The sequence below is a fragment of the Hyperolius riggenbachi genome, chromosome 11, assembly GCF_040937935.1.
Source record: "Hyperolius riggenbachi isolate aHypRig1 chromosome 11, aHypRig1.pri, whole genome shotgun sequence".
Lineage (NCBI taxonomy): Eukaryota > Metazoa > Chordata > Amphibia > Anura > Hyperoliidae > Hyperolius > Hyperolius riggenbachi.
In genome coordinates, this window is record NC_090656.1 from 119,004,961 (window position 1) to 119,017,857 (window position 12,897).

The 12,897-nt window shown below is 45.6% G+C and overlaps 1 protein-coding gene across 1 annotated transcript in view; it reads right to left on the reverse strand.

Moving 5' to 3' along the window:
- The window catches only part of LOC137537714 (intestinal mucin-like protein), a 293,053-nt gene that overhangs the window by 56,011 nt on the left and 224,145 nt on the right, over positions 1-12,897 (reverse strand). Inside the window, exon 8 of the mRNA XM_068259655.1 lies at positions 12,616-12,656. Coding sequence (XP_068115756.1) covers positions 12,616-12,656 — 41 coding nt within the window. The remainder of the gene's footprint in view (positions 1-12,615; positions 12,657-12,897) is intronic.

Below are 12,897 nucleotides of genomic sequence, written 5' to 3' on the forward strand. Positions count from 1 at the left end.
ACACACACACTCACACTCTCTCTCTCTTACACACACACACTCACTCACACGCTCTCTCTTACACACACACTCACTCTCTCTCACTCTCTCTCTCTCTCTCTCTCTCATACACACTCACTTTCACAAACACACTCATTCTCTCACACCTCTCCCCCCACCCTCCCGAAGCAATCATGGAGCAAATAAAAATACATTATTTATAGATACCTCATTAGTGGGATACCGCTGGATAGTACTGAGATTTCCTGCATCTTTTTACACCCCACCATTACAGCACACAGTCCCTCTCTGGATGAATTAGCTTTGTTGGTGTGTAAGTGCGATCCTGCCCAAGCATTTTCCATAGTGAACATGTGCAATTAAGGACCATGCATGCCTGGTGAGCGTGCTTTCATACTTTTGGGCATGCAGGGACCTTACTTGTGCATGCCCAATATGGACACCCTTGTCCATGGCAACACTTATTTGTTAATCATAACATTTTTACCATTGGGAATTTTAGTTCCTAATGCACTTTTCGGAGAATACATTCTCCCACAGTAAAACAGAATGCCCCTGAGAGGCTGTGGAAGTAACATTCTAATGTGGGCAGAATGGTGACTGAGTGATTACCACTCTCACCTTGCAGCACCAGGTTCATAGCTCAAATACAAGCCAAGGCACTATTTGCATGGAGTTTGTACATTCTCCCCTTGTCTGTGTGGGTTTCCTCTGGGCATTCTGGTTTTCCCCCACATTCCAAAAGCATACAGATAACTTAATTGTTTTACCCTTAAAAAAATGGTCCTAGACTACAATTGTGTGCTCCTCTGTGGAAAATGTGCTATATAAATACTAAATTGTAATAATGCTTTCCACAGGAGCACTAGAGGTAGTGGCACCCTTTAGTATTTGCTATGCTTCCCGGAGAGCAGCACAACACTTTTTACTTTCCACTCTGCGTAATGCACATGTGGCAGTTACTAACATGTAATATACAGTATGTTGCATGTGTTTGAGGGACAGAGCTGGCTGCATTGGATCTTATACTCTGGAGTACATAGAGGGCTATGCTGCTGTATAGGCGGTGAACCTTATAGTAAAGGGTACCACTTCCTCTAGTGCTTCCGTGGGAGGTATGGAAGTCATTGGAATGATCCAACTTTACTTGTGCAGCCAGCAGCCTCCCTGGGGGCATTAAATTTAATTCAGAAAATTACTGGTTTTATTGTGGGAGAATGTTTGCGTTTGTAGTGAGTAGTTGGTAAAGATGTTGTTATTTTTATTTGGGGGGTGGGGGCGGTTGGTGACATTGGGCCTTGGGCGGAGAATACTACAAATCCGGCCCTACTACTGCCTGACATTTTCCAGTCATCTTGTAATAAAGCTAAATGTAATTTTGCCTTCTTAAAACAAAAGGTATTTTTAGTTTCAAAAGATTGTATTGACAAAGTCATTCAGCACAACAGTTCACATTGTAGCTTACAAAAATGAACACAGGTAAACATACATAAAAAACATATCAAATTAGAGAGTGCATGGAGAGAGTTGGCCATGAGGAAGCAAAATATTACATAGGTAATCGGTTGTTTCCAGATATCTCAAATGCAGGGGCAAAGGCAAATGGACTTGGAGTTACAATGAGATTCAAGGAGAGGTGACCAGAGATCGTAAACCTACATTATAAATATAGGTTAGCCAGGTTTGCCACATTTTCAGAAATGGTATTGTTTACAATAGCAAGCAACCTCTCTGCTATTATTATGTCATAGATTATTTTACAGTTGAGGGAAGGTTGCCACCACTGTCTAGCTTTATGGAGCCTCGCAGATTTGGCAATATGCTGGGCCAATCTGTGTCTGGGGAATTTCCATCCCCTGGGCTTATCACCCAATAGGGGAATCCATTGATCAGGAGATGCTGTAGTCTCAAATATAGGAGCTCATGAGGGTGGAGATGTCAGCCCAATTGTACGAACCTTAGGGCAGAATCACAACATGTGAGCGAAAGTTCTCTCCCACGAGCAATGTCTGAAACAGTGACTTGTGATAGTTGGAGTCAATTTATGGAGTTGGGCAAAGGTAAGCGCATAAGAGAATGTTAATGTTTGATCAAATGTGGAAGTAATAGCTACTGCCTTTCGACAGAGTCCTACAACAATTAGACCATCGGGTGATCCGAGAGAGCAAGCCCAAATCTTGCTCCCATTGTTCTATTGCTGGCAACTTTGTCATCTCTAATGGTTGAAAAAATATAGAATATAAGTAAGATATTAGGCCATCTCTCAGGCAGGGGTATAACTAGACTTAACAGGGCCCCCCTGTAAAAATGATAGCATAGGGGCCCATGTGGTCCCCTAAACCCGGTCACGTGATCTTGAGCCGACGAATGGCAGCAGAGAGTGTTCTGCTGTTAAACAGCGTCTGGAAGCAGGAAGAAAAATTATACATGCTCCTGCACATGTTTTTTTGTGAACGAATGGGAAGGTTTCTTTGCCAACTGGCTGGACTTGAGGTTGGGGAGAGGGAGGAGGAGAGGCCCCCAAAGCCTCTTGGCCCCCCTGCGATGGCAGTGGTGGCAGGGGTGATTGCTACACCCATGATCTCAGGGGTCTCTTTTCACACCACTGCTCATAATATGTTTACGGTTCCGAAGAGGCCACATATGGTTGTAATGATCTAAGCCAGTGGCAGCGCTGCATGGACGGGAAAAACTCTGGGAGGGGGGGGGTGTAAGCAGTTAGCTGTCCTAATTGCTCCCAGGTGGGTGTCCTGACCTCTAATAAGAAGTGTTTGAGAACTCCTAGGGCTCCACCATAAAGCCTGGCCCTAGCCCAGGCAAGAAACCAGAGCTGCCAAATATGGGTGTGGGGGCTTTTAGATTGCAGACCTTTTGCAAGTCTCAGTTTATTCCCAATAAATATGGAATGGCAGGATATAGAGAAAGTAGGTGCATTTTTGGATGGGCACTGGCCTGTAGACAACATTAGAGCCTGAAGAGTGATTGGGGCCAACAGATCATTTTCTATTTGTACCCATAAAGTGGCTTTATCATCTGCATGGATTGGGGCCAGTTGTGCAAACTATAGTAATTACATAAATTGGGAACTCCCAAACTGTCACTAACCCTGTTTAAGAACATGACTTTTCTTTTGATTCTGCTTCTCCTGCCATATAAACCTAAATATGGATGTCTGGAGATCACACAATGATGCTTATGTTATTGGGACAGGTAGGGTGTGAAACAGATATAAGATCCTGGGAAGGAGGGTCATCCTTACGGCTTGGATCCATGCAGGAAAAGGGGGGAGCGTTCCATTAATTTGGGTCCTGTTTATGTTTGACTATGAGGGGCTTATACTTTAATTCAAGAGAAAGCTATCTGATGGATTGGAGGAGATCCTAATCTCGAGATAAGTGATATACTTTGTCTGATGGCAATACCCAGAGAATAGGTTAAAGCTCTTCTGGTTCATGAGCAGGGCCTCGGTCTTATCTATATTTAGTTTAAGTGCAAATACTTTTCCAGAGGTTTAACCACTTGCCGACCGCGCACTCATAACGCGCGTCGGCAAAGTGGTAGCTGCAGGACCAGCGACGCACATCTGCGTCGCCGGCTGCAAGCTAATTAATCAGGAAACAGCCGCTCGCGCGAGCGGCTGCTTCCTGTCAATTCACGGCGGGGGGCTCCATGAATAGCCTGCGGGCCGCCAATCTCAGCTCGCAGGCTAAATGTAAACACAAGCGGAAATAATCCGCTTTGTTTACATTTGTACAACGCTGCTAACAGTAGCAGCGTGGTACTAGATCAGCGATCCCCGGCCAATCAGCGGCCGGGGATCACTGTCACATGACAGGCAGGAGCCTGTTAGAGGCTGCACAAGACAGATCCGTTCCTGTGCAGCCTCCGATCTCCGGGGCAGGGAGGGAGGAGAGGGAGAGGGGGAATCCTGAGGTGGATGGGGCTTTGAGGTGCCCCCCCCACCAGCCGCACGCAGGCAGGAGCGATCAGACCCCCCCCAGCACATCATCCCCCTAGTGGGGAAAAAAGGGGGGCGATCTGGTCGCTCTGCCTAATGTTTGATCTGTGCTGGGGGCTGTAGAGCCCACCCAGCACAGATCTCAGTAATCAGCGCTGGTCCTTAAGGGGGGTTAAAGGCTGGGTCCTCAAGTGGTTAAGTAGTGTCAATAGATTTGGGATAGATGTATAGGGGAGGTTAGCTGGAGTAAGAGATCGTCAGCCAAGAGATTTGCTTTATACTTTGTACTTTCTTCCCAAGGCTACACCTTAAATGTCAGGGGAGTTAGTATATGAACAGCAAGGGGGCTCAATGAAAGGGGCAAACATCGCTGGTGATAATGAAAAACAGATGGTATTTTTAATAATCCAGATATGGGTGAGCAACTGTGGTTTCCCATGATGCATCACTTCTGAATATAGGTCCCGGCCGCTGGAGAGAGAGGGGGAAAAAATGATTGAGGCACCAGCCCGGGATGCGGGCGGCATAGATGGCCGCCGCCCGCCGCCATTACACTTCTCCTTCCCTCCCTCCTAATATGCCCCCCACTGTCCCCTTCCCCCCGCAGAGTAAAATGGGCAGCAGAGCGGGCAGTAAGTCTTACCACTTCCTCTCCGCTGCGTACCGGGATCTCATCTGATTTTCCTGCTTCCTGTGACGTCACAGGAAGCAAGAAGACCAGAGGAGATCCCAGTACGCAGCGGAGAGGCAGTGGTAAGACTTACTGCCTGCTCCGCTTCCCATTTTACTCTGCGGGGGGAAGGGGACACTGAGGGGCATATTAGGAGGGAGGGAGGGAGAAGAGTAATGGCGGCAGGCGGCAGCCATCCATGCCACATCCCGGGCTGGTGCCTCGATCCTTTTTTCCCCCCCTCCTCTCTGACCACCCTCCTCCCCACCCACTGGCACCCTCACTCCCTTTCGGGAGTAAATAACGTTATTTTACAAAAAAAACTTTTTTTGTGGGGTGGGCATGACTAGGGGGTTGGGGTGTGGCCAGGGGTGTGGCCTACGTGTTCCGTTTTCTCCCATTAAAATGTTGGGAGGTATGGTTTAACTGAAAGCTTTTTCAAAATGCACTGCTATGCAGAAAACGCATACCATTGGATACTAATGCACACTAATGCATACCAAAGCATTAAGTGTTAAAGGACCCTTAGTGTCTGCAACTTTGCAGCACTTTGAATCCACCAGAAGAAAAACATAATATAAATGGTATATGACTTCTATTGTCTTGTTTAACCTTAAAATAAAACTGAATTGAGAAGAATATGGTGGCTGTCATATTTATTTTCTTTTAAACAATACCAGTTGCCTGGCAGCCCTGCTGATCTGTTTGGCTGCAGTAGTGACTGAATCACACCAGAAACAAGCATGCGGCTAATCTTGTCAGATCTGACAATAATGTCAGAAACACCTGATCTGCTGCATGCTTGTTCAGGGTCTATGGCTAAAAGTATTAGAGTCAGAGGATCAACAATTAAGCCAGGCAACTGGTATTGTTTAAAAGGAAATAAATATGGCAGCCTTTTTTATCTCTCTCATAACAGTTGTCCTTTAAAGTAAAACTGAAGTGAAAAAATGTCAAACTTTGCAATCCTTGCTTAACCACTTGCCGACCGCCTACTTCATATTGGCGGCGGCAAAGTGGCAGCCCCAGGACCACGTAACGCAGATTGGCGTCAGGTCCTGGGGCACTCTCTGGCCGGGGATCGCGCGCTGGGATGCGCGCGCATCCACCGGCAATAGGCTCCGCCCACCCGCGACATCAACCCGCCGGCCAATCGGAAGCGCCGGCGGGTTGTTAACCCGACGATCCCCGGATAGGAAGCGTATAATACGCTTTGTAATGTTTACAAAGTGTATTATACAGGCTGCCTCCTGCCCTGGTGGTCCCAGTGTCCGAGGGACCACCAGGGCAGGCTGCAGCCACCCTAGTCTGCACCCAAACACACTGATCTGCCCCCCCCCTGCCCCCTGATCGCCCACAGTACCCCTCAGACCCCCCCCTGCCCACCCCCCAGACCACCATTTGCACACAATCACCCCCCTAATCACCCATCAATCACTCCCTGTCACTATCTGTCAACGCTATTTTTTTTTTTAGTCCCTAAACTGCCCCCTGCTCCCTCCTGATCACCCCCCCCACCCCTCAGATTCTCCCCAGACCCCCCCAGACCCTCCCCCCCCTGTGTACTGTATGCATCTATCCCCCCTGATCACCTGTCAATCACCCGTCAATCACCCATCAATCACCCGTCAATCACCCGTCAATCACCCGTCAATCACCCCCTGTCACTGCCACCCATCAATCAGCCCCTAACCTGCCCCTTGCGGGCAATCTGATCACCCACCCACACCAATAGATCGCCCGCAGATCCGACATCAGATCACCTCCCAAATCCATCGTTTACATCTATTCTCTCCTCTAAACACCCACTAATTACCCATCAATCACCCATCAATCACCCCCTATCACCACCTGTCACTGTTACCCATCAGATTAGACCCTTGCGGGCACCCAATCGCCCGCCCACGTGCTCAGATTGCCCTCAACCCCCCCCTTATCGATTCGCCAGTGCATTATTTACATCCGTTCTTCCCTGTACTAACCCACTGATCACCTGTCAATCACCCCCTGTCACTGCCACCCATCAATCACCCCCTGTCACTGCCACCCATCAATCAGCCCCTAACCTGCCCCTTGCGGGCAATCTGATCACCCACCCACACCAATAGATCGCCCGCAGATCCGACATCAGATCACCTCCCAAATCCATCGTTTACATCTATTCTCTCCTCTAAACACCCACTAATTACCCATCAATCACCCCCTATCACCACCTGTCACTGTTACCCATCAGATTAGACCCTAATCTGCCCCTTGCGGGCACCCAATCACCCGCCCACACGCTCAGATTGCCCTCAGACCCCCCCCTTATCAATTCGCCAGTGCAATATTTACATCTGTTATTCCCTGTAATAACCCACTGATCACCTGTCAATCACCCATCAATCACCCCCTGTCACTGCCACCCATCAATCACCCCCTGTCACTGCCACCCATCAATCAGCCCCTAACCTGCCCCTTGCGGGCAATCTGATCACCCACCCACACCAATAGATCGCCCGCAGATCCGACATCAGATCACCTCCCAAGTGCAGTGTTTACATCTCTTCTCTCCTCTAAACACCCACTAATTACCCATCAATCACCCCCTATCACCACCTGTCACTGTTACCCATCAGATTAGACCCTAATCTGCCCCTTGCGGGCACCCAATCACCCGCCCACACCTCAGAACGCCCTCAGACCCCAGCCCTGATCACCTCGCTAGTGCATTGCTTGCATCTATTTCCCCCCTCTAATCACACCTTGAGACACCCATAAATCACCTCCTGTCACCCCCTAGCACACCTACCCATCAGATCAGGCCCTAATTTGCCCCGTGTGGGCCCTGATCACTCAGCCAAACCCTCAGATCCCCCTCAGACCCCCTTCCGATCACCTCCCCAGTGCATTGATTGCATCTATTTTCCCCTCTAACCGCCCCCTGAGACACCCATCAATCACCTCCTGTCACCCCCCTAGCACTCCTATCCATCAGATCAGGCCCAATTCATCCTGTCATCTAAGAGGCCACCCTGCTTATGACCGTTTCCACAAAATTTGACCCCTCATAGACCACCTGTCATCAAAATTTGCAGATGCTTATACCCCTGAACAGTCATTTTGAGAAATTTGGTTTCCAGACTACTCACAGTTTTGGGCCCGTAAAATGCCAGGGCAGTATAGGAACCCCACAAGTGACCCCATTTTAGAAAGAAGACACCCCAAGGTATTCTGTTAGGTGTATGATGAGTTCATAGAAGATTTTATTTTTTGTCAAAAGTTAGCGGAAATTGGATTTTTATTGTTTTTTTCACAAAGTGTCATTTTTCACTAACTTGTGACAAAAAATAAAATCTTCTATGAACTCATCATACCCCTAACGGAATACCTTGGGGTGTCGTCTTTCTAAAATGGGGTCACTTGTGGGGTTCCTATACTGCCCTGGCATTTTAGGGGCCCTAAACCGTAGGGAGTAGTCTAGAAAACAAATGCCTCAAAATGACCTGTGAATAGGACGTTGGGCCCCTTAGCGCACCTAGGCTGCAAAAAAGTGTCACACATGTAGTATCGCCATACTCAGGAGAAGTAGTATAATGTGTTTTGTGGTGTATTTTTACACATACCCATGCTAGGTGGGAGAAATCTCTCTGTAAATGGACAATTGTGTGTAAAAAAAAATCAAAAATGTGTCATTTACAGAGATATTTCTCCCACCCAGCATGGTTATATGTAAAAATACACCACAAAACACATTATACTACTTCTTCTGAGTACGGCGATACCACATGTGTGACACTTTTTTGCAGCCTAACTGTGCTAAGGGGCCCAAAGTCCAATGAGTACCTTTAGGATTTCACAGGTCATTTTGAGACATTTGGGTTCAAGACTACTCCTCACGGTTTAGGGCCCCTAAAATGCCAGGGCAGTATTGGAACCCCACAAATGACCCCATTCTAGAAAGAAGACACCCCAAGGTATTCCGTTAGGAGTATGGTGAGTTCATAGAAGATTTTATTTTTTGTCACAAGTTAGCGGAAATTGATATGTATTGTTTTTTTTTTCACAAAGTGTCATTTTCCGCTAACTTGTGACAAAAAAAAAAATCTTCTATGAACTCACCATACCCCTAACGGAATACCTTGGGGTGTCTTCTTTCTAAAATGGGGTTACTTGTGAGGTTCCTATACTGCCCTGGCATTTTAGGGGCCCTAAACCGTGAGGAGTAGTCTAGAATCCAAATGCCTCAAAATGACCTGTGAATAGGACGTTAGGCCCCTTAGCGCACCTAGGTTGCAAAAAAGTGTCACACATGTGGTATCGCCGTACTCAGAAGAAGTAGTATAATGTGTTTTGAGGTGTATTTTTATACATACCCATGCTGGGTGGGAGAAATCTCTCTGTAAATGGACAATTGTGTGTAAAAAAAATCAAATAATTGTCATTTACAGAGATATTTCTCCCACCTAGCATCTGTATGTGTAAAAATACACCCCAAAACACATTATACTACTTCTCCTGAGTACGGCGGTACCACATGTGTGGCACTTTTTTGCACCCTAAGTGCGCTAAGGGGCCCAAAGTCCAATGAGTACCTTTAGGATTTCACAGGTCATTTTGCGACATTTGGTTTCAAGACTACTCCTCACGGTTTAGGGCCCCTAAAATGCCAGGGCAGTATAGGAACCCCACAAATGACCCCATTTTAGAAAGAAGACACCCCAAGGTATTCCGTTAGGAGTATGGTGAGTTCATAGAAGATTTTATTTTTGTCACAAGTTAGCAGAAAATGACACTTTGTGAAAAAAAACAATTCAAATCAATTTCCGCTAACTTGTGACAAAAAAAAAAATCTTCTATGAACTCACCATCCTCCTAATGGAATACCTTGGGGTGTCTTCTTTCTAAAATGTGGTAATTTGTGGGATTCCTATACTGTCCTGGCATTTTAGGGGCCCTAAACCGTGAGGAGCAGTCTTGAAACGAAATTTCTCAAAATGACCTGTGAAATCCTAAAGGTACTCATTGGACTTTGGGCCCCTTAGCGCAGTTAGGGTGCAAAAAAGTGCCACACATGTGGTATCGCCGTACTCAGGAGAAGTAGTATAATGTGTTTTGGGGTGTATTTTTCCACATACCCATGCTGAGTGGGAGAAATATCTCTATAAATTGACAATTGTGTGTAAAAAAAATAAAACAATTGTCATTTACGGAGATATTTCTCCCACCCAGCATGGGTATGTGTAAAAATACACCCCAAAACACATTATACTACTTCTCCTGAGTACGGCAATACCACATGTGTGGCACTTTTTTGCAGCCTAACTGCGCTAAGGGGCCCAAAGTCCAATGAGCATCTTTAGGCTTTACAGGGGTGCTTACAATTAGGCACCCCCCAAAATGCCAGGACAGTGAACACACCCCACAAATGACCCCATTTTGGAAAGTAGACACTTCAAGGTATTCAGAGAGTAGCATAGTGAGTCCGTGGCAGATTTCATTTTTTTTTGTCGCAAGTTAGAAGAAATGGAAACTTTTTTTTTTTTTTTTTTTGTTACAAAGTGTCATTTTCCGCTAACTTGTGACAAAAAATAAAATCTTCTATGAACTCACCATGCCTCTCACTGAATACTTTGGGATGTCTTCTTTCCAAAATGGGGTCATTTGGGGGGGATTTGTACTATCCTGGAATTTTAGCCCCTCATGAAACCTGACAGGTGCGCAGAAAAGTCAGAGATGCTTGAAAATAGGAAAATTCACTTTTGGCACCATAGTTTGTAAACGCTATAACTTTTACCCAATCCAATAAATATACACTGAATGTTTTTTTTTTTATCAAAGACATGTAGCAGAATAACTTTCGCGCTCAAATGTATAGGAAATTTTACTTTATTTGAAAAATGTCAGCACAGAAAGTTAAAAAAGTCATTTTTTTGACAAAATTCATGTCTTTTTTGATGAATATAATAAAAAGTAAAACTCGCAGCAGCAATCAAATAGCACCGAAAGAAAGCTGTATTAGTGACAAGAAAAGGAGGTAAAATTCATTTAGGTGGTAGGTTGTATGACTGAGCAATAAACCGTGAAAGCTGCAGTGGTCCGAATGGAAAAAAAGGCTCTGGTCCTTAAGGGGTTTTATGACTGCAGTCCTTAAGTGGTTAAAGGGAACCTTAACTCTAAAAAAAAAAAAACATGAGTTTTACTTACATGGGGCATCTACCAGCCCCCTGCAGCCATCCTGTGCCCTCGTAGTCACTGATGGCTCCTCTGGTCCCCCACTGCCAGCTAGTTTCGTTTTTGCCAACTGGGAGTCGGTCAACCGCCATGCGTACGTTTTTACGCATTCCTGCTGGTGCAGGAAGCTATTGCAGACATCAACAAGTACATTTTTACGCATTACGGGTGTAATGCATGGTGTACAAACGTACGCATGGAGGCCGGCCGACTCCCAGTCTGCAAAAACGAAACTAACTGGCAGCGGAGGACCAGAGGAGCCACGAGTGACTGCGAGGGCACAGGATGGCTGCAGGGGGCTGGTAGATGCCCCAGGTAAGTAAAACTCTTTTTTTTAGAGCTAAAGTTCCCTTTAAGCTTCCTACTATTTGTCTGCATCTTTTCCTGAACCCTCTCCTGAATACTGACCATCTTACTGCCTGCTGCCTGAACCCACTCTTACCTGGTTGACCACTCTCCTGTCTCATTCCTGTACCTGTCTGATCTTTGGCTTTCTGGCTATGAGAGTGTTTACGATTTATTGTGATTGACAGTCATCTGATATCTGTGTGTGACCTGGACCTGTTTGACTATGTAATGTGCCTGCATCATTACTTAGTAGAAACTGGTAGAACCATTGCCTTACAGCCTTCAGACCCTATATGCACATTAACCTCCCTGGCATTACGATCATTTCCAGGTGTAGGGTCTAAATTTTAGCCGTGCAATATTTTTCACAAGCTTTTAGACCCTAAAAACAAGAAAAAAATACCACATAGAGATCTGCAGCAGCTTCTGCATATAACTCACTCAGTCACGGGATTACCACTCTGAGCTGCAGATTTCCGTTTCGAGCCTAACTCGGGATTACCGCTGAGGAGGTTAACACCTGAGAGTAGCTGGGTAGATGCTACTTGTTTCCCGTTCAAGTGGGGGGACACCACACAAGGTGAAGATTGTGACGGTACATTGGGACATAGGGACTCATATAAGGCTTATGGATACCATCATAAGTCCTTCATTGGAGGTGAGAAAGATGCCCTTATCAGTAAAACTGGGGATAAAAATACATTGGAGACATATGGGGAATAGCAAGACATCTTGCCAGTGTTAAAAGCATGTGACATAGAAAGGTTGCTGGATGCAAGGTGCTCTCCCTTTCCTACCCACCCAGGCTGTATGGCTTATAGTCTACATGGAACATACATTACACAAAAGTTAGAACTCTCTTACTTGGGGAAAGCAATATGGGGCAGGTTGAGAAACAAAATGCCAAAGGTGTGTGTGTGTGTGTGTGTGTGTGTGTGTGTGTGTGTGTGTGTGTGTGTGTGTGTGTGTGTGTGTGTGTGTGTGTGTGTGTGTGTGTGTGTGTGTGTGTGTGTGTGTGTGTGTGTGTGTGTGTGTGTGTGTGTGTGTGTGTGTGTGTGTGTCCCTTTATTCTAATGCAGTAGGAGGTGGAGAAATCACAAGTTCCTGCAAATCAAGACTGAAACTTTCTTAGCTCTCATCAGTCTAAATGTGGCAGTGCAAAACTTCAGATTTCCCTTCTAAAAAAGAAATCTCTTGGAACATTGATATACTTTATTACATAGGAAAAAGTTCTTGTACAGCTAAGGAGGGCCATAGAAAAATGAGAAATTTTGCAAATTTCTAACGTATTTCTGAGTAGAAGAAGTGAGAGAAAACCTGGAAAATTAACAATATTAATTTTAACTGGAAAAGTAAACGAAATCCGTCATAAACATGCCTCCAAAATCTACCATAGTTGAAGTTCTACTATGCACATAGTACTTACCGGATATTCGGTTCTGTTGAAAACACAAACATCCTTCGGTACTTTGGGAAGAATAAAAAGAAAGAGAATAAATAACCCATAGTGGTGAAACAACAAACAGCAAATTCCAGCCTTTTAGTTTCAGCTATGAATCCACAATGTGTCCTTTTTTACTGTCAGCCTTTGGGTGGGGAATTTCTTCTAAGGTCCCACTGTGGCACAGAAATGTTGAGCACTGTTATATGTTCTGTTGATTTGTACAGCAATGACATGCAGGCAAAGTTTTAAATAGTGAAAATTATA